General features: G+C 47.3%; 1 protein-coding gene and 1 long non-coding RNA gene across 6 annotated transcripts; one reads left to right on the forward strand and one right to left on the reverse strand.

The window, feature by feature from the left end:
* Positions 1-2,421: 2,421 nt before the first annotated feature.
* Positions 2,422-12,852, forward strand: LOC108963271 (NF-kappa-B inhibitor zeta-like). 5 transcript variants are annotated; one of them, XM_050983619.1, is made up of 12 exons: positions 2,422-2,912; positions 5,321-5,442; positions 5,957-6,005; positions 6,252-6,298; positions 6,436-7,535; positions 9,800-9,905; positions 10,175-10,321; positions 11,452-11,512; positions 11,626-11,792; positions 11,876-12,016; positions 12,352-12,463; positions 12,721-12,852. In XM_050983619.1, the coding sequence occupies exons 1-12, from the start codon at positions 2,666-2,668 to the stop codon at positions 12,729-12,731; spliced, it is 2,310 nt and encodes a 769-aa protein (XP_050839576.1). In that variant the 5' UTR covers positions 2,422-2,665; the 3' UTR covers positions 12,732-12,852. The 5 variants fall into 5 exon arrangements, 4 of the variants coding, with proteins under 4 accessions (XP_050839576.1, XP_030089361.1, XP_050839577.1 ...); XM_030233501.2 differs by having other exon boundaries at positions 11,876-11,986; XM_050983620.1 differs by having other exon boundaries at positions 6,255-6,298.
* A 1,614-nt stretch (positions 12,853-14,466) lies between these two features.
* On the reverse strand, positions 14,467-15,375 carry LOC127060428 (uncharacterized). The gene is made up of 3 exons (XR_007779488.1): positions 15,035-15,375; positions 14,752-15,003; positions 14,467-14,535 (listed from the first exon to the last, which is right to left on the reverse strand). It is a non-coding gene; the product is annotated as an uncharacterized LOC127060428 (long non-coding RNA).
* Positions 15,376-19,164: the final 3,789 nt, after the last annotated feature.

Here is a 19,164-nt window from a genome sequence, read left to right on the forward strand (position 1 = left end):
ACCCAGATTTTTAAAGTTTTTCTGAGCCTTCTGATGTTTGCATTCTTGTAAGGAACTTTCTCACACATTTTCTGTAAATAACTGATTGGTTTGCATTCTTTTATGAAGGAGGAGAAATTGGATGGGCTGTTGGTTTGTCCACTGTCACCCTCCAATCCACTGCCACTTCTGGAAATCCATAAATGTTATCTATAAATCTATAAACGTTATCTATAAATCTATAAACGTTATCTATAAATCTATAAATGTTACCTATAAATCTATAAATGCTGGAGTCAGAAATTAAAAACTCTCTTTTTTACCTCGAGAGAGCTGCGTGTCCATGGGGTGTAAATAACTGATTGTTTTATATTCTTTTCTGGAGGAGGAGAAATTGGACTGTTGGATTGTCCAGGGTCATTGGAGAGGTGGCACTGTCACTTTTGGGAATCCATAAATGCTGGAGTCAGAAATTAAACTTCCCTTTTAACCTCGAGAGCAGCAGCATCCCCCATTGTTTTATGTCATGTCCCACAGTGCCCTCAGAGAAGCACCTCAGAGACACCTTGGGGCTGGCTCTGTGTCAGACAGACAAACAGCCCAAAAGTGGAAGTTTGTCTGAGGAATCCCTTCCCCTGGGACAAACCCTGGAGGAATGTCACTGCTGGCTGCCTGGGGGCACAGGGAGAGCTGAGGGATTGCTGCCCTTGGAGGTGCAGCCTTGTGATCAACCTGTGCTCAATGGCTGATTTATTATTTCATATTTTATTATATTAAAGAATGCGATATTAACTATACTAAAGAAACAGAAAGGATAGAGACAGAAGGTTAAAAGATAATAATGAAAAACTTGTGACTCCTTCCAGAGTCTGACACAGCCTGACCCTGATTAGCCATTAAGTTAAAACAATTAACACAAAACCAATCAACGACCAGTTGGTAAGCAGAGTCCAAACCACATCCCAAAGCAGCCAAACACAGGAGAAGCAATGAGATAAAATTGTTTTTCTTTTTCTCTGACCCTTCTCAGCTTCCCAGGAGAAGAATCCTGGGCAAAGAGGATTTTTCAGAGGAGATGAGGGTGGCAGAGCCCGTCCCAGCCGTGCCTCTCCCTCACCCATCCCTGCTCCCAGCTCCACCAATTAAAGGCAGCAATAATCTGTGGGGCAGGCAGCCAGGGCAGAGCCACTGCAATGCAGATCAGCTCCTGATTCCCTGCTTGTTCTACAAGCACCAAATCTCCTTTGATCAATACCTGAATAATCCTTTCAACATCCCTGAGCTGCGGTTGCTGCTCCCGGGGCAGAGAGAGCTGGGATTGCTCAGGCCAGGGAGAGGAGTCACTGCCCACTCCAAACCACAGCACAAATCTCATGTTCTCCCCAACCTGCCCCACAAAGTCTGGCTGCTCTGTGCCCAGGCTGAGGGCAAAGATGGAAAGATGGCATTGTTTGGGATTAAATCTGAAATGCTTTCCAGGACACAGCCAGGGAAGGAGATGCCGCTGATAACATCGTAATCCTTTTTCCAATCGAGGTGCTTAGGAGAAATCTCTGCTTGTTCAGTTGAATTGGCACAGCCCACAGGCTGAAATACATTTCCCAGGGACACGGCAATGGAGGTTAGATCTGGTGACAAGGAAATAGATTTCCTCTAGGAAGTGTCCCCATTTGTCACGGCTTAACCCCTGTGGCACCACACCCCCCTCAGCCTGCAGCTCACCCCAGTCCCTGCTAGGATGGGGACAGGGCTGGGAGCAGGTAAAACACCATGGTGGGGATAAGAACAGCTCAATAAAGGAAATAATGGAATGAAAGGAGAGAGAGATAAAAAAATAAACTCCAATTAAAACTATAAACACGAGGTCTCCCTCCAGCTGCTGCCCTGAAATTGGTGCCTCTCAGTTTAAATCCTGGGCACATCTTCCTGCAGGATGGGATGTCCCTGTGGCCACGGGCAGCTGTCCTGGCCCTGCTCCCTCGGGGCTCCTTCTGCACCTCCTGCCTGGAAAATCCCTTCATTTGGGGCAGCACAGCTGAGCCCTCACTGCAGCATCACTTCAGTATCAAAAGCATTCTCCTGCCAAAGCCAAACCCCAGCACTGCACCAGCTCCTGGGAACACAACTCAGCCTCTCCCAGAAAAGCACTTCTGAGAATTCCCAAAACGTTTAATTAAGGATCTCCTGCTCCCTTACTCACTTGCACAACCCTGACTCAGAGGTTGCTTTTCCCTTCCCAGTAAATCAGATTTTTTTTTTTTTCCTGTTTCACACAGCAGGGGAAAAAAAAAAATCAACTTGAAGTGAAGCTTTTTCTTGGGAAAACTCATTTCCTCATCAGCTGCTCAGGGTTGTAAGGAAAGAGGGTGGAGCCTTCCCAGGCTGCCATCCTCCAAACCATACCTGAGTATAAAGAGCAGAGCAGAACTGCAGCCAAGAAACTCTCAAAAGCTGCTTCCAGTGCCTGCTGGGATTCCATTCTGGTTTTGTTCTTCCCCTGCTGGAACTTGCTGCTCCAAAGACAAGGGGGAAGCTGGACTCAGCTAATTACTCTGGAGGATTAATTACATTGCCACGGTCTCCATGTGATACTGGATTGATTTTTAATTTTTTTTTTTTTTAAGCAAACTGAACAGGGTTTTTTCCTCCCCCCTTTCACCTTTTCCTGCACACACGCACAGGGGAGATGCTGCAAACAGTCTGCATGAGCCCCGAGCTGCTTGTCAGCCAAAGCATGGGCGAGAGTGAAATCTGTGGCTACAGCCCAGGCCAGGGATCTCCCCTGCCTGCAGAGACTGCCAGCCCCAAGAGCTGCTTCCAGCAGAGCCCTTCTCTGCCAGACTCTGGATTAACCGAGCTGAACGTGGCGAGTCCCAAGATCTACCACCCTCCTCCTCCTCCCTGCAACCCTCCAGGGATGCCTGCTGCTGCTGGTAAGAGAAAAACCTTTATTCCCATTTCCTGCTTTGTGCTCCTGGCCCCGCTGGTGCAGCCCAGGGGCTCTGAGCAGCACCAAGCCCAGCAATCCCAGGGATGTTCAGCACATTCCCCCTCTCAGGCTGGGCTGGGTTTTGCTGGGTTTTGCTGCTGAGGGCAGAAATTGCCCCTGCTTTCCAAAGGATGCCCAAGATCCCATCGTTTCTGCCCATCTCCAGCTTTGCTGCTCGTTTCCATTCTGAATGGCAAGTTTCAGGGGAACAGATGTGACCTTCTGGGTTATGAGCAGTTCAAAGTCACAGCAGAGTGTGGCTGGTGAATCACAGCCTTTTCAGAGTCCTTCAGTTCCTAGGAAATGCCTGATCTGCCACTGGAAACTCTTCCCAGATATCAACACATCAGCAACCTCACTGCCTCGCTATAAAGCTTCTCAAAGAAACCCCTAAAATACTCTCAAACAGTAAATAACTCCTTGCCAAAACACCAATCTATGAAAAAAAGGATAATTTCTAGAACAGTCTGAGATACAAACTCTGCTTTTCGAGGGCTCAGTGTTTTGATTATTCAGTGAGAGGTGCCAGAAATCTCAGCACAAAACAACAGCCCCATCTCCATTCCAAAGGCACCATTTGCTGCTCGGGACTGCTCCCTCCTGCTGGAGGGCTGGGAAACAAAATCACGCAACAAGAAACCACATCTTGTGGGGCTGGTTCCCCTGCCAGGATTGCTGCTCTCAGCCATCCCAGAGTCAGGAAAATTCACCCACAAACACCAGAGGTTTGTGTCCAAACAGGAGACAGAGGAGTCCTTTGGTTTATTCCAATCAAGGCAGAGGCCATGGGGCATCCCCTGGGGTCTCTCCCATTTCTGGAGGATGCAGCCTCCTTTTTATCCCAATTTCCAGCCACATTTCCCTTCTCTCTTTCCCCATTTCTGAGGCACTTGAGAGGTTCAGACTCAGAACACCTGATCCCAAAGATTCCCCTCTAATGTACAGCCCTCCTCTTTCATTTTAAATTCTTACAGAATTTAGGGGTTTTTCTTCCCCATTTCTGAGGTACCTGAGAGGTTCAGACTCCCCAGAACACCTGATCCCAGAGATTCCCCTCCAATGTACAACCCTCCCTTTTCATTTTTAATTCTTATGGAATTTAGGGGTTTTCCTTCCCCATTGTTTCTTTCATCTCTCAATGTCTCATTTCATTTCTCAGCAAACCTACAGTTTGTTTGTAACAGCAAATCTCTTTTTCCATTCATCACTCAGTGGAATCCTTCCCACTGTTCCTTTTCCCTCCCAGTGCTGGTTTGATCCCCCAGAGCTGCTTTGTACAGACAAATCCCCCATTCCTCTCACCAGGAGCTGCCCCATTCCCACTGCTGAGCTCCCCTGCTTCCCCTCCTGGGCCCAGCCAGATCCCACACGCAGATTTTGGTCAGGAATTTGGCTCAGCCCCCTCCTGGTTCATTTCCCAGCCCCAGGAGCTGCTGGCCCAATGCACCTCCTTCATTTCAGGCTGCTGTGCTGTTCAATCCTGAATTGTGTTTAATCCCCAAGGAATATTTCATTCCTCCTGCCACGAGCTGCAGTGGGAGCAGAGAGCTTCTCCCTGCTCTCTCTGCCTCCCTTGGAGCTGGGGCTCCCTCCAGGGTCTGTTTCATTGGGAAAAGCCTGGTCTGGTGCATGAAATTTGTGATTTTTAATGTAATACCTGTTGCTGAATGAATTTTCCATAGAGGTTTCTCCAGGCAGGGGGACCCACACAGCAAGGAGGTGAGTGCCAGAGTTACATAAAAGCTATTTCAAAAGCCACTGGATTTAAGCTCCTAATCTGGGCAAGTCTTTCAAGTTTGGGGATGCAGGCACGGATGCAAGGAGAACTAACACAAACAATCACAGAGCAGCTTGTTTTGACAAAGAGAGAGCCTGTTTGGACAGCGAGGGATATTCTCAAATAACTGTTCCATTTCAGCCCAGAAAATCATTGTTTCTCTTTGAAACACACAAAAACTCCCAGGCACACTGAGAGCCACTGGACAGAGCATCCCTGCCTTGATTTTGAACAAATTCTGCTCCTTGTTGTTGCACTGATAACAATTTCACAAACCACAGCACAGGAAAGTGCAAAGGCAGATTGATCACAGAAAAACCAGAGTGTGAGAGGGGCAGAGACCTAAACACTGCTGACACATTCCCCAAAAGCAAATCCACACTCTGTGGCACCCAGGAACACTGAGCAGGGATTCATTAAGGGAATGAATGGAAATGGGAGATGTGGAAATTTCCCAGAAGTGATGATGAAGGTGGGAATCAGAGCCCACTCCCCAGGCTGACCTCGCCCTCCCACCCTTCCCCAACAGCCCAGACAATCCTGGTACTTTCAGCACCGTGTTGTGACTTTTCCAGACTCTGAACTTAGCTCTGATCCCCCTCAGAAGCGCTACATGGGCGTGAGAGTGAAGATGCCAGTGCGGGAATTGCTGAGGAAAATCCGACTTTCCAAAGGCTTGGACCCAGCTCCAGGCAAGGTGAGAAATCCCCCGGGGCTGGGAAGGCTCCTGGGGCACCCTGGGGCACACAGCCACACCCTGGAGGGGTCACACTGCAGCTGCTGCCTCTTCCAGCCATCAGTGCTTTTCAAAGGGGAGAATAAAGCAAATTTCAAACAGAGCGAGGGCTGGGCTGGGGACAGTTCCAAGGCAGGGACAGTTCCAAGGCAGGGACAGCAGGAGCCCCTCCATGCCAAGGGGGCTGTACATCCTTCAATCAAGGCAAAGATGGCCCAATAAACAGTAAAAATATTGCTCCAGAACCTGCAAAAACAGCCCAAGGAGCTGATTAACCCCCAGGCTGCTGGAAAGATCTTCATGAAGGTGCCATGAATTCCCCACCTATGGAGTTCTCTCTGCCTGCAGCCCCTGCTGGGCAGAGCCCACAGCCCAGGAGGCATTGGCTCTCTGCTCAGGTCACCATCCTTGCCACTGTCTCATCCTCTCCTCCCTGAGAGCCTCACACTGAAGCTGGCTGGTTTTGTCTCCTCAGGAAGCCTCGTCAGTGAAGATGGCAGCCAAAGGATCCTCAGGAAAAACAGGTTTGGAAACGCCTCCCTTGGTAACAGAGCCTCCTTTTCCAGTGGGACCATCCCTGGGAGGTTCCCAGAGAGCCAGAGCCCTTCCTGGCCATGGCCAGGGCTCCCTGCTGGTCCCCTCCATGCCAGCTGGGCATCACCGCCCTGCCTGGCTGACCTGGCTCCTCTCTGGGGCAGGACTGATGGGAATCTCTGCTCTGCCTGTGCCCCTCCTCAGCCCTGAACCTTTCCTTCCCTTTTTGTTTCCAGCAGAGAAGAGGAGATCTCACCCTTATACAGAGAAACAGCTTAGACAGGTATGCAGAACACCCTGAACCCCTCTGTGCCAGGCTCCTGGGGCAGAATTCCTGTTCTATCACCCAGGGAGAACAGGACACTTCATGTCTGCCTCCCTCCCCTCCCTCCCCTCCCCTCCTCCCTGCTGCTGTTTCAGAGCAAGCAGAGCGCTGGGCAAAGCCCCAGAGGCTTGGAGGACCTCGACATCCTGGTGGAGGTGCTGCAGGAGGATCTGAACCAGAGCCAGCTCGGGGAGGAGCCCCGGCAGCCCGGGCCAGACGGGTTTGGGCAGGGATTCTCCCGGGAGCTGCAGAGCTGCCGCTGGCAGAGCAAGGAGGCAGCTGGGGACCTGCAGGGCCCAGCAGAGCCTCAGCCCCAGCCCTGGGGGAGACATTTCCACCCCATCCCGCGGGCACAGGCAGAGCCTCCCTTCCACGGCCGGCAGGAGAGCATCCAGAGCTCCGGAATGTTCTCCAGCACGGGCGAGGGAGGGAGCAGCTGGTGGGTGCAGGATGGTCCCTTGAGCTCCCAGGAAGGCTCCTCGAGGAATTCTGCACCACAGGAAGGTTTTCCGAGGAATTCTCCATCCCAGGGATGTTTCCTGAGGAATTCTCCATCCCACAAAGGTTTGCTGAGGAACTCTCCATCCCAGGAATGTCCCCTGAGGAATTCTCCATCCCAGGAATGTCTCCTGAGGAATTCTGCACCCCAGGAATGTTTCTTGAGGAATTCTGCACCCCAGGAATGCCTCCTGAGGAATTCTGCACTCCAGGAAGGTTTCTTGAGGAACTCTCCATCCAAGGAATGTTTCTTGAGGAATTCTGCACCCCAGGAATGCCTCCTGAGGAATTCTGCACCACAGGAAGATCCCCTGAGGAATTCTGCACCCCACAAAGATTTCCCGAGGAACTCTCCATCCCAGGAATGTCTCCTGAGGAATTCTCCATCCCAGGAATGTCCCCTGAGGAATTCTCCATCCCAGGAATGTCTCCTGAGGAACTCTCCATCCCAGGAATGTCCCCTGAGGAATTCTCCATCCCAGGACACACCTGCACTCCCCAGGCTGGCAGAGATGCTGCCGGGAGCTCCCAGGGGCTCTCCAGATGTGGGGGGACACTCGAGGCTGACCCCAAACTCCTTCCCCAGGCAGGACCTCTCTGCCCTCTCCTTCTTCCAGTTCCAGCTGCGCAGGGAGGAAAATCTGCTGAGGAACATCCCAGAGGAAAAGCTGCTGGCTCCTGATGAAAATGGCAACAGGTCCTTGGTTTTCCTGTCCAAATCCTTGGATTTCTGTCCCCTGGGACATCACTTTGCTCTGACCTCTGACCTAAAGCTGCTCTGCTCAAGCTCGACTCAACACACGGAATTTGAGGCAGATATCAAAAATAGAAATAATCCATGTCTGCAGTGATGTTCCTGAGCTACAGCTGAGAGCAGCATAAATTCAGGGGGTTCAAATATTTAAGGGTGAAGGGGTGGGTGGGGATTCACAGGAAAATTAAAATCAAGCAAAAAAAAAAACCCAAAAACTGGGGGAAATTGAAAAAAATATATGCCAAAAACACTCTCAGGGTAATTATTTGTATTATTAGCTGCTAATAATGGGAGGATTGGCCAAAAACACCAAGTGGAGCACAGACTCCCAAAGAACTGAGAGTGGCTGGAAAGGAAAACAAAGATTTTCCAGTAAAAACCAGCATTGGAGAAAAGAGAAAATTAAATTATCTAATTAATGTCCCTGCAGTTTAAGTCAATTGGGATAGCTGGCAGTAAATCAGATTGACAGAAAGCATGGTGTGATTTATTCATTATCTTGGGGAGAAAGAGTTAAATTCCTGTCCCAGACTGAAAATATTGAAAATTTCACACAGGGAAAACCAAGCACAGCCCTGGGCTCTTCCCTGCAGTGCCACATTCCACTCAGAACCACGATTTCCAGTGCCAGAATAAAATCAAACTTCACTTTTCAGCAGTTATGTCACTCAGAAAATAACAAATAATCCACCTATTTACGAACTTCCTGACATTTTTTAAAATATACACAAAAATTTCTCACGCAGGAACGAAATTGATCACAATTAAGAAATCCATAATCATTCACAAGCAAAAATTTCCTGGCTCCTAAAATCACTTTTATAAAGATTCTACACTCAAAAGAAGACTCCAATAAATAAAATCATTCTGAGTTCTACTGAACGGTGAAAAATAGGGTCAAAAATCCATTTAAAAACCTAAAAAAACCCAAAACCAAAGGAAAAACCACCCCAAAAAACCCCAAATACAGCAAGAAGTGTCAGAGTAGTTCTGCCATATTTAAGGATATTTTTCTACAAGAACAAATAAATAAGTAAAATTTACAACAAATAAATAAATACAATCAATGCCTGCATTAATTTTTCCTCCCTGGGGAAAGGAAGGCACACCCAAATTCACAAGGAAAAAAAAAAAACAATAAACAAAGAGTCTTTTTGGATAAAATTCAGTAGAAAAGTGAATTTTGTAAATGGAATTACAGCTTTGAAAGTTTTGTTTTCAGCAGTGGAGTGAGACTGAGCACAGAGAGGAAATGGAGCTCTGCTCCTCCCCAGGACTCGATTCCAGGGGGGAATTTCTCTTTGGGAAATGGGAATTGTTCCTTTTACGAGTGATTTTCCTTTCCCTCAGTTTTGAGGGATCTTGCACCCTCTTCCCTGCAGAAACAGGGACTGTGGGCAGCCAGGGACCCTGGATTGCTCCTGGGGAGGAACGGGAGCACAGCAAGGAGGGAGGAGCAGGAAATCCTGCAGACAAAATCAGCATCAGAACTGTTACTGCAGAGAGAAATAACCCAAACATCCCAAAACTTCAGCATTTTCCTGCACCACTGTTTCATGCTTCAAAATGCACTCTCCCTCTTCCTTTGGGATATTTTAATTCATCCTTTGGGGGGTTTTTAACCACTTCTTGGGGGGTTTTTTCTTCCTCCTTTGGGGTGTTTTAACCACTTATTTGGGGTGGTTTTAACCCCTCCTTTAGAGTGTTTTTACACCTCCCTTTGGGGTGTTTTCACCACTTTTTTGGGGTGTTTTTAATCCCTCCTTTAGAGTGTTTTTACCTCCTCCTTTGGGGTGTTTTCTCCACTCCTTTGGGGTGTTTTTACCCCTTCCTTTAGAGTGTTTTAACCACTTCTTTGGGGTTTTTTTCTTCCTCCTTTGGGGTGTTTTAACCACTCATTTGGGGGGTTTTTAACCCCTCTTTTAGAGTGTTTTTACCCCTCCCTTTGGGGGGGTTTCAGCCTCTCCTTTGGGGTGTCTTTACCTCCTCCTTTGGGGGGGTTTTAAACCCCTCCTTTAGAATGTTTTAACCACTTTGGGGGTTTTTAATCCCTCCTTTTGGGGTATTTTCACCACTTCTTTGGGGTGTTTTCACCTCCTCCTTTGGTGGGTTTTCACCACTTCTTTGGGGTGTTTCAGCCTCTCTTTTGGGGGGTTTTCACCCTCTCTCTTTCCCTTCTGAGTGTTCCCAACTGAGTTCTCTTCCAGGCTGCTGCACAAGGCTGTTGCCCAGGGAAGGAGGGCTCTGACTTTTGCCCTGGCCCAGAGGTTTGCATCCCTCAACAAGATCGACGAGAAGGATGCAGAGAAAAGGGTAGGAGGCTGATTTGCCACAAAAAAAAAAAAAAAAAAATCATTTTTTATCACCTGCAACCCTCTTTGAAACCCCAGCCAAGCCCCAAGAATCCTCTGACTGTCCTGGGAAAGAAGGGAAAACGGGAATGGGGAGGGAGTGATGGAGCACAGGTGGGAACGGAACCCCAAAATCCCAACTCCCTCCTTCATTATCTAAAAAATCTTGGGGTTGTTTTTAAAACTATTTTTGCCTTTCACTGCAACTCTGTGCCCTTCTTCCCTTCTCAGACTGCTTTACATCTTGCTGCAGAAAAGAACCAGCACCTGATGGTGAGTGACCTGATCTCCCTGGGAGCCAACGTCAACCAGCAGGACAGCTCTGGGAAAACTGCCCTGCACCTGAGTGCAGAGCACGGCTACCTGAGGGTTCTGCAGGTAAATTTGGGGTTTTTTTTGGGAAAACTGCCCTGCACCTGAGTGCAGAGCACGGCTACCTGAGAGTTCTGCAGGTAAAATTGGGATTTTTGGGGGAAAACTGCCCTGCACCTGAGTGCAGAGCACGGCTACCTGAGGGTTCTGCAGGTAAATTTGGGGTTTTTTTTGGGAAAACTGCCCTGCACCTGAGTGCAGAGCACAGCTACCTGAGAGTTCTGCAGGTAAATTTGGGGTTATTTTGGGAAAACTGCCCTGCACCTGAGTGCAGAGGACGGCTACCTGAGGGTTCTGCAGGTAAATTGGGGGTTTGGGGGGGCCAAGGTGGACTAAAGGCAGCTCCTGCACCTCCTGGAGTTGGGAATAACCCGGGGCTTATGGAGCCAAGAAGCTCACCTTCTTTTTTTAAAGGGTATTAGTGAAAAGGTGAGTCTAGGTGAACAATTAACACGATGTTGAAGAAGAAAAGTCTCCAATTCACTCTCCCTACCCCAGCCTCTGTCTGTCCATCTTCATATTTCTCCACCTAGGGCTTTTCTGGGATGTCCTTTCACACCCTGTCCTTTTAGAAAGCCAGAGGTATTCTACAATTGTTGCTTTATTCTTATTTTTTTTTCCCCAAATTACATTTTAAAGATATTTTACTTCTATTTCTTAAGAATCTTTAGGTGTGGTTACAGGGGGATTTGGGGGAGGAAAGGGTGTTTTGGGCACTGCCAGGGTGGGGTGGTGTTTGCAGGGATGAGGGAAGAGAGGAGAAAGGTGACTCCATGGCCAGAAGGTTTGATTTATTATTTTATGATATCTATGATATTAAAACTATACTAAAAGAGCAGAAGGAAGGGTTCCAGCAGAAGGCTGGCTGAGAATAGCAAAGGAATGAATGACAAAGGTTTGTCTGTGCCCCAGCCAGTCTGGACAGCTGGGCTGGGATTGGCCATTGATCAGAAACAACCCCAGAGACCAATCCCAGCCCCACCTGCTGCACCCACAGCAGCAGAGAAGAATTGTTTGCAGTTTGTTCCTGAGCCCTCTCAGCTCCTCAGGAGGGACAAATCCCGAGGAAAGGATTTTTCATGGCACATGTGGGTGACACCAAAGGTCAGGAATCACCTGGCTATTCCTCATTTCAGGTCCTGAAAAGCTGCAAGAGCCACGGGCTGTGTGTGGAGGTGGATCTGCCTGACCACCACGGTGAGAGGGACAGCCCAAGCACAGGCTGGGCTCAGATCCCAAAGCCCAAAATGACATTTGCTCCAGGCAGGGCTCAGGCCCTGGCTTTGACTTTGCCTGGCTGTCCCCCACAGGTCTGACCCCCCTGCACTGTGCTGCCCTTGCCCACACCGTGCTGGTGGCAGAATCCCAGAGCTCTGCCAGGGACAGCAGCACCGGGAGGCTCCTGAGGCTGCGCAGAGCCCAGATCCTGGAGGGAATCCTGTGCCTGCTCCAGATGGGAGCAAAGCCCCAGCTGCAGGTCAGCATCAAGCCCAGCAGATCTCCAGCCTGGCTTAGGTGTCCCTGTCCCTGTGCAAGCCCAGGATTTGCTGTCATCTGCAGGTTCTGAACTCGTGTGGAGCCTCCACCCCCTGCCTGAAGCTGGAGGAGAACACAGAGCTCATGAGTTTGCTGCAGACTCATCAACCCCAGGCACAGGATGTTCCTCAGGAGGTAACTGGGGCTGCTTCACACAGGCAGGAGGTAACTGGGGCTGCTTCACACAGGCACTCTCTAATCCCAAGATTAATTTCCAGTATTAAGCAAACATTCAGTGTTTAAAAACAAAACAAACAAACAAAAAAAAAACCAGTTACAGCTTTCCTGTCTTTTCCAGGGTGTTTTTTGCCTTGGTCAGATGAGTTCCCACCAGAGTAAATGTAATACTACAACAAGATTTCCACTAGAAATACAGATTTAAAGCCCCATTTCAATTCATTGAGGTTCTCCCAGAACCCAGCAGAGAAAAAACAAACAAAAAAAACATTTCAGTGCAGTTCAGCTGGAGATTGACTGCTGTGGTCTCTTCACCTGTCCAGAGCTGCAGCCTGCTGGATGCTCCCAGAGGAATCCCCACTGCCCCAGCTGCAGATCTCCTACCTGGCCTCTGCTCCTTGCCAGCCTCAGACCTCCTCGATGTCCTCCTCCAAGGTATTCTGTGGTAGGAAGTGGAGTTCAGGTAGCTGGGGGCTTGTGTGGCTCCATCCAGGGTGGAAAAGACCCCAAACCCACCAAGTCCAAACCTCACACTGTGGAGCTGCTGGGGAAGGTGCTCAGCACCTCAGCCCAACCCTGGGATTCCCTCCTTCTCCCTGCAAAGCTCCTTCCACTCTGCCAGGAAAGGAGGGGATTGATTTATCCCACCTGGGCTGGGCTGGGCTGAGATTTGCTGCTTTGCTGCCTTGCAGGGAAATGCTGAGAGCTCTCATCCCCTGCACCTGCTGCAGAGCACACACACCAAAACTCAGAATATTTTACATCGTGGCCTGGACTGACTGCTGGGAAGATCCCACCTGGAGCCAGAGTTAAGGAGCAAATGAGAAATGAGGGAAAGCCTCACTCAGTGCTGGGTGCTGCAGGAAGAACTGCATCTTCATTTTCTCACAGATTTGTGCTTTTCTGCTCAGCTCCCAGGTCAGGCTGAAGCTCTGCTGATTTTTCATGCAGGTGTTCAGCCCAAGAAAAAGATTTGAACCATCCAGGGTCCACTCTTGGGGGTTTCAGCCTGGAATTAATCCGTACACTCCAAATCCAATGTTCAGACTGAAAATCTCAGTCGTTTTAAACACCAGCTGTGGGAATTCAGAGCACAAATATTATAAATATTTAATATTTTCTGCAGTCTGGCTCCGAATGTGGCCAAGGCTGGAGTGGTCACACTTTGGGGCAGTCTCACAGCTTTTCCAAACTAAAGCATCGTGCTGAGCATGTTCCTTCCACAAAAACCAAACTTTGTATTGATGCAATCAGAGTTTTGCACCCACAATGGATTTGTAGGGGAAGTCTGGGACAAAATGTTTCAAGCCAGCTCCTTTCCAAGAGATCTAACAGAGGATTTTACCTTGGTAAAACTGAAATCTAGCACAACAGCTTCTAAGGATCTTTTTAAAAGAAATTTGGGAGCATAGCAAGGAGCTGAAATGCTCCTGTACTGCCAGAAAACCAAGTTACTCAGTAGAATTATTACAAACCAGATCAATTTTATTCTCAATTATCTCTTCCCAGACTGACCCTCGTGGAATTTTAACCTCTGGTTGCGAGTTTGCTGGTTTCTATGAAACTTCCCTGTTTGCTACATAGGGAGCAATTCTACTTTTAGAGAACCTAAAACCAACCCAAACCCTGACCCAGCAGCTCCTCAGGTGTCTCCTGTGGAGGAAAATGGGAGATTCCACTGCAGGATCCAGGGATCAGTACTCAGCATCCTTGGGAATGCTTTAACAAACCCTTTGCATTTGTTTCTTGTAAAAAGGAAAAAAAAAAAAGGTTCTTTTTGTGTTCTGGGGTTTCCTGAAGTGTTAAGCTCCAAGAGCTACGTTGCACAAGGTGAATTCACTTGGAGAAGAGAATTCCAATGGGATTGGGGTCATATCCTGTGATTCTGATGCCCTGGACAGCTCAAGAGTTCTCTTTTCTATTTCCTCCAGTGTGAGTGAGACACAACAATTCCCAATCTTTCAGTATCCCATTAAATACATATATATATATATATATATATATATTTTATGTTATCCTCATCAGGAGTTGCAGAACTCATCCTCTTCCTTCCAAAGCTTTCCCTCATCTTTTAACAATCTTTGGAATTTCCTTTTTCCCTTTTTCCCCCAGGTTTTGTGGATATTTTTCCTCTCTGTCCCTCCACCTCTGCCCACCCTTCTGTCTGGTTGCATTTTAACTCCCATCTCTTCCCACTGAACTTTTCATTCCTCTGGGGACAATTAAGGGAGAACTTTTGGGTTAGCTCAGCTTCCATTTGTGGGATGGAAGGGTCAGAGCCAGCCCTGGATTTTCATTACAAACCAACCAAGAGCTCCCACATCACGAGGAGGAGGCAGAGTGTTGAGCAAAGGGAAGAGCAGCCATCAAAGGAAAAAAAAAATGAATTTATTCACAAGATTTCTTTAAAAACCCTGAATTTTCTCACAGGATTTCTTAAAAACCTGAATTTTCTCACAGGATTTCTTAAAAAACCTGAATTTTCTCACAGGATTTCTTAAAAAACCCTGAATTTTCTCACAGGATTTCTTTATAAACCCTGAATTTTCTCACAGGATTTCTTTAAAAACCCTGAATTTTCTCACAAGATTTCTTAAAAACCTTGAATTTTCTCACAGGATTTCTTAAAAACCCTGAATTTTCTCACAGGATTTCTTATAAAAACCCTGAATTTTCTCAAGGATTTCTTAAAAAATGAATTTCTCACAGGATTCTTAAAAAACTGAATTTTCTCACAGGATTTCTTAAAAAACCCTGAATTTTCTCACCGGATTTCTTTAAAAACCCTGAATTTTCTCACAGGATTTCTTTAAAAACCTGAATTTTCTCAAAGGATTTCTTAAAAAACCCTGAATTTTCTCACAGGATTTCTTAAAAAACCTGAATTTTCTCACAGGATTTCTTTAAAAAACCTGAATTTTCTCACAGGATTTCTTAAAAAACCTGAATTTTCTCACAGGATTTCTTATAAAACCCTGAATTTTCTCACAGGATTTCTTAAAAAACCTGAATTTTCTCACAGGATTTCTTTAAAAACCTGAATTTTCTCACAGGATTTCTTAAAAAACCCTGAATTTTCTCATAGGATTTCTTATAAAACCCTGAATTTTCTCTTTAAAAAGCGTAGAAAACTCTCATTTAATAATCCAGCATTAATCTTTTATTCATGGGAACCATCCAGGTGAAAGGACAGGAGGGTTCAGCTATTCCCACAGGCATCATTTATTCAATATACTCAGAGATGAACTTGCTCCTGCCGTGTATTCTACCACAATTATCCACTAATTGCATTGTTAATTGCTTTCCATTGCTCCACTGCTCCCTCCTGGCAATAAATACATTTATTCCATGCTGTAACTTGGTTTTTTCTGTGCTTTTCTGTTCATAATAAGCTCACAACAGAAGGGACGTGGTGGAAAAGGCAAATTAGGCAGGAAACTGAGAAGTTTGGGGAGGTTTTGTTGCTGGTTTGGTTTTTAGGATGGCAGAAATCCTCCAGCATTCCCCCTCTCCCACCAGTAACCCCAACACTTCCCAATTCCTGTAATTCCAAAGGGAAACAGGACCCAGATTCCGGGCAGAAGGTTCTGGAGGGATATTATATTTATTTTTATCTCAAAATAAATCAAAATATTCAAACCCCTCATTCATTGTGTCCCAGGACCAGCTGGCAGAAGGTTCTGGAGGGATCTGGTGCCTCACCCACAGCACAGACCCAGCCCCTGTTTGGGTTCCAGCCCCCCAAAATGCCCCTGAAGCCCTGAGTTGCTGCACAGCCTCAGTTCCTGCACCAGGGACTCTCCCCAGGCTGCTGGGCTCTGCTCAGAGCAACTTCTGCACCTCCCAGAGCCCCAAATCCTCAGCTGAGGAGCTCGGGGGCTGCTGCCCATGGAAACAGGTCATGGCAGGCAGAGGACAGGGCCAGGAGTGCAAGCAAACCACAGCAGGCAAAGAAAAGAAATTATATATTTTAAAAAAAAACCTAATTTTTAAAAAAAAACTAAAGAAATTATATTTAAAAAAAAAACTATTTTTTTTAAACTAAAGAAATTATATTAAAAACAAAAAAACTAATTCCCTGTGAAAAATGTGCATTTTATCATTGGCTTTTCACAAATATCCAAATGAACCTGATGTGTGTTGTGTTAGAAAGTGCTGCTGTGTTCATTCCCTCAAGCAGGACACCTGAATCTTTCAGAGAAAGAGAATTGACTGCTCCCTTATCAGAAGAAATGAACTTCTTCCTGCCCCTCAGCCCTGCAGAGCTGTCAGGATTGAGAGGAAGGAGCTGACCCTGCCCAGCCAGAATCCTGTGTGGGACTGGAATTGAGGCACCATGGATGAGGTGTGGGAATGTGCAACAGGCTGTGGCTGTTAAGGGTTAATCCTCTGTTCACCTGGGGCCTTTTGGGGCTTGTTTTGCCCAGAAAAGGTACCAGAACTGTCTGTAACTCTTTGTTTCTATTGCCTCACATTGTCCTCATCCTAATTGTCCAAATTATTATGACTCTGATTATATTGCTATTTTTATAACCATTTTATATCGTTAAACTTTTGAATTTTTCCAAAGCAGCAGCTGGTTTCTCACAATATTTCTGTACAACCACTGCAGGCTCCAGGCTCTGCTCCTTCCCTGGAGGCTCTGAAGCACTAAAAGGTTTTTTTTTTTTTCTTTTTTTTTGTTGCAGCTCTGCTGGGGCTGTGCTGAAATCATTGAAAAGATGAATTTTAATTAAGAAGAAGCCTCCTGCTGGGGAGGCTCTGGGAGCAGAAGTGACTCTCCAGGCTTCCAGGGTTTCTGTTCCACACCCAGCAGAGCTGCTGGCACTGCCAGGGGCTGTGACCTTTCCATGGAATCCTTGCTCCCAGCCCAGATCTGCAGAGCTGATAAAGTTCTGCAGAAGCCAGCAGGGCCCGGAGCTCGGGGCCAGGCTGTGAAATTCACCCTGGGCACAAAGACCCGTCCTGTTCTTCCCTCACAGCTCAATATTTATTTCCTCTTCTCTGCTCCAACCCCAAACCCTCAGCTGCATTCCCTCCCTGAACAAATAAATTGGGGGTTTCACTCCCCACATCAGCTCCTCCCTGAGAGCTGCAGAGATAAGATTTAAAAAAGATTTTAAAAGATAAGACCTTAAAAAAGATAAAATTTATCTTTTAAACTGGATTGGTTTTATGGGGCTGGTAAATGCTCATCCCTGCCAGGAAAATGCCAGCCTGGCAGCTGGGGAGCAGTTCTGGGGAAAAGGGAAATGCTGAGTGTGCCCATCACAGCCACAGGGCTGGGAATCCCATCTTCTCACTGAAACATCAGGGATTTGTCCAAGGAACAGCAATTTCTGACCATTGCTGCCATTCCCAGTTTAATCCCATAAATTTGGGCAATCACAGAAATAAATATTTCTCTGAAAACCCCTCTCTTCTGTTTTTCTCCCAGAGTACCACTCAAAATAAATCAAAATATTCAAACCCCTCATTTATTGTGTCCCAGGACCAGCTGCAGGTCCTGGAACAAGGAGTTGTGTGAAGGAATTTAAGAAAAATGTGCATTTATTAGGAGCAGATGGGAGAATTCACCCAGAACTGTTCTGGGTTATTCAATTAAAAATTCCTCCAGGAGAAAACAGAAACTTTGCTGGATGTGGGACGGGCAGGCAGGGCTTGGATTTCTGCTCTGCTTGACCTGGGTGAGGTCTCAGAAATGATAAAAAATCATTTTTTCCTCCCTGTTCCCCATCCTGCAGGAGCCAGGCTGCCCTCTGCTGTGGGAATCACTCCGAGCTGCAGGAACCCTGCCCAAATTTGGGGTTGTCACCTCCAAACCCCCAGAAATCCTTCCAGACCACACCCAAATTTGGGGTTGTCACCTCCAAACCCCCAGAAATCCTTCCAGAGCACGTCCCTGACCTGCACCGTGGGTTTGGAAAAGCTCAGGGGCCAATCCAGGTGTGGGTAATTAATTTTTCATAGCAAATCCCAAAAATATCCTGATTTCTCGAGAGGTTTTTGCTTCAGGGTGCAGAGGTCAAGATGAGAATATCCCAAACCCACAGATGATCCCACAGTAACGCTGGTCCCTGGTGGGAAAGGGGGGTTTGTGGGGTGGGGGAAATGGTAAATGGGGTAAATGGGGTCAATAAGGATTTGTGGACTGGGACAAATGGGGTAAATGAGGTAAATTTGGTAAATGGGATAAATGAGGATTTGTGGACTGGGGTAAATGGTAAATGGGGTAAATGAGGATTTGTGGACTGGGTTAAATGGGGTAAATGTGGATTTGTGGACTGGGTTAAATGGGGTAAATGGTAAATGGGGTAAATTTGGTAAATGGGATAAATGAGGATTTCTGGACTGAGGTAACTGGTAAATGAGGTAAATGGGGTCAATAAGGATTTATGGACTGGGGCAAATGGGGTAAATGAGGATTTGTGGACTGGGGAAAATGGGGTAAATGGGGATTTATGGACTAAGGTAAATGGGGTAAATGAAGATTTGAGGACTGAGGTAAATGAGGTAAATGGTAAATGGGGTAAATTTGGTAAATGGGATAAATTAGGATTTGTGGACTGGGGTAAATGGTAAATGGGATAAATGGGGTGAATGAGGATTTGGGGACTGGGGTAAATGGTAAATTAGGTAAGTTCGGTAAATGGGATAAATGAAGATTTGAGGACTGGGGTAAATGAGGATTTGTGGACTGGGGTAAATGGGGTAAATGAGGATTTTCCAAACCCAGGGTTGCTGCAGGGACCCTGACACTCCAGCTGGCACAGAAGCAAACCCCATCACCCCAAAGCAGCCCTTCCCTGGCCTTCTTGCACTGGAATATTCCAGGGCTGGGCAGGGAGCAGCCCTGTGACCGTGGGGCTCGGATAACTCCCATCAATATTTCACACCAATCTTTTCACTCTCCCTGCCATGAAATATTCAGCAGGGAAGGACAGCTCTCCTCAGTCCCCTGTGCTCCCCCAGCCGGGCAGCTCAGGCTGCTCAGGGCAGTAAATCCATGGCCCTTTTCCTCTTCTTTTTCCCTCTTTTCCCAGCCTGGCTGGCGGTCAGGGGGGCAGCAGAGCACGGAGCCGAGGGGGAGTGCCCAGGTGGGGCTGGCTGTGCAGGAGGGGAGCGGAGCCCAGCCT

Source organism: Serinus canaria, chromosome 24 (genome assembly GCF_022539315.1).
Source record: "Serinus canaria isolate serCan28SL12 chromosome 24, serCan2020, whole genome shotgun sequence".
NCBI classification, from domain to species: Eukaryota; Metazoa; Chordata; class Aves; order Passeriformes; family Fringillidae; genus Serinus; species Serinus canaria.

Coding starts and splice junctions, on each gene's coding strand:
- LOC108963271 (XM_050983619.1), top strand. CDS start 2,666: ATGCTGCAAACAGTCTGCATGAGCCCCGAGCTGCTTGTCAGCCAAAGC. Junction 2,913..5,320: donor AGGGATGCCTGCTGCTGCTG/GTAAGAGAAAAA, acceptor TGACTTTTCCAG/ACTCTGAACTTAGCTCTGAT. Junction 11,513..11,625: donor GGATCTGCCTGACCACCACG/GTGAGAGGGACA, acceptor TGTCCCCCACAG/GTCTGACCCCCCTGCACTGT.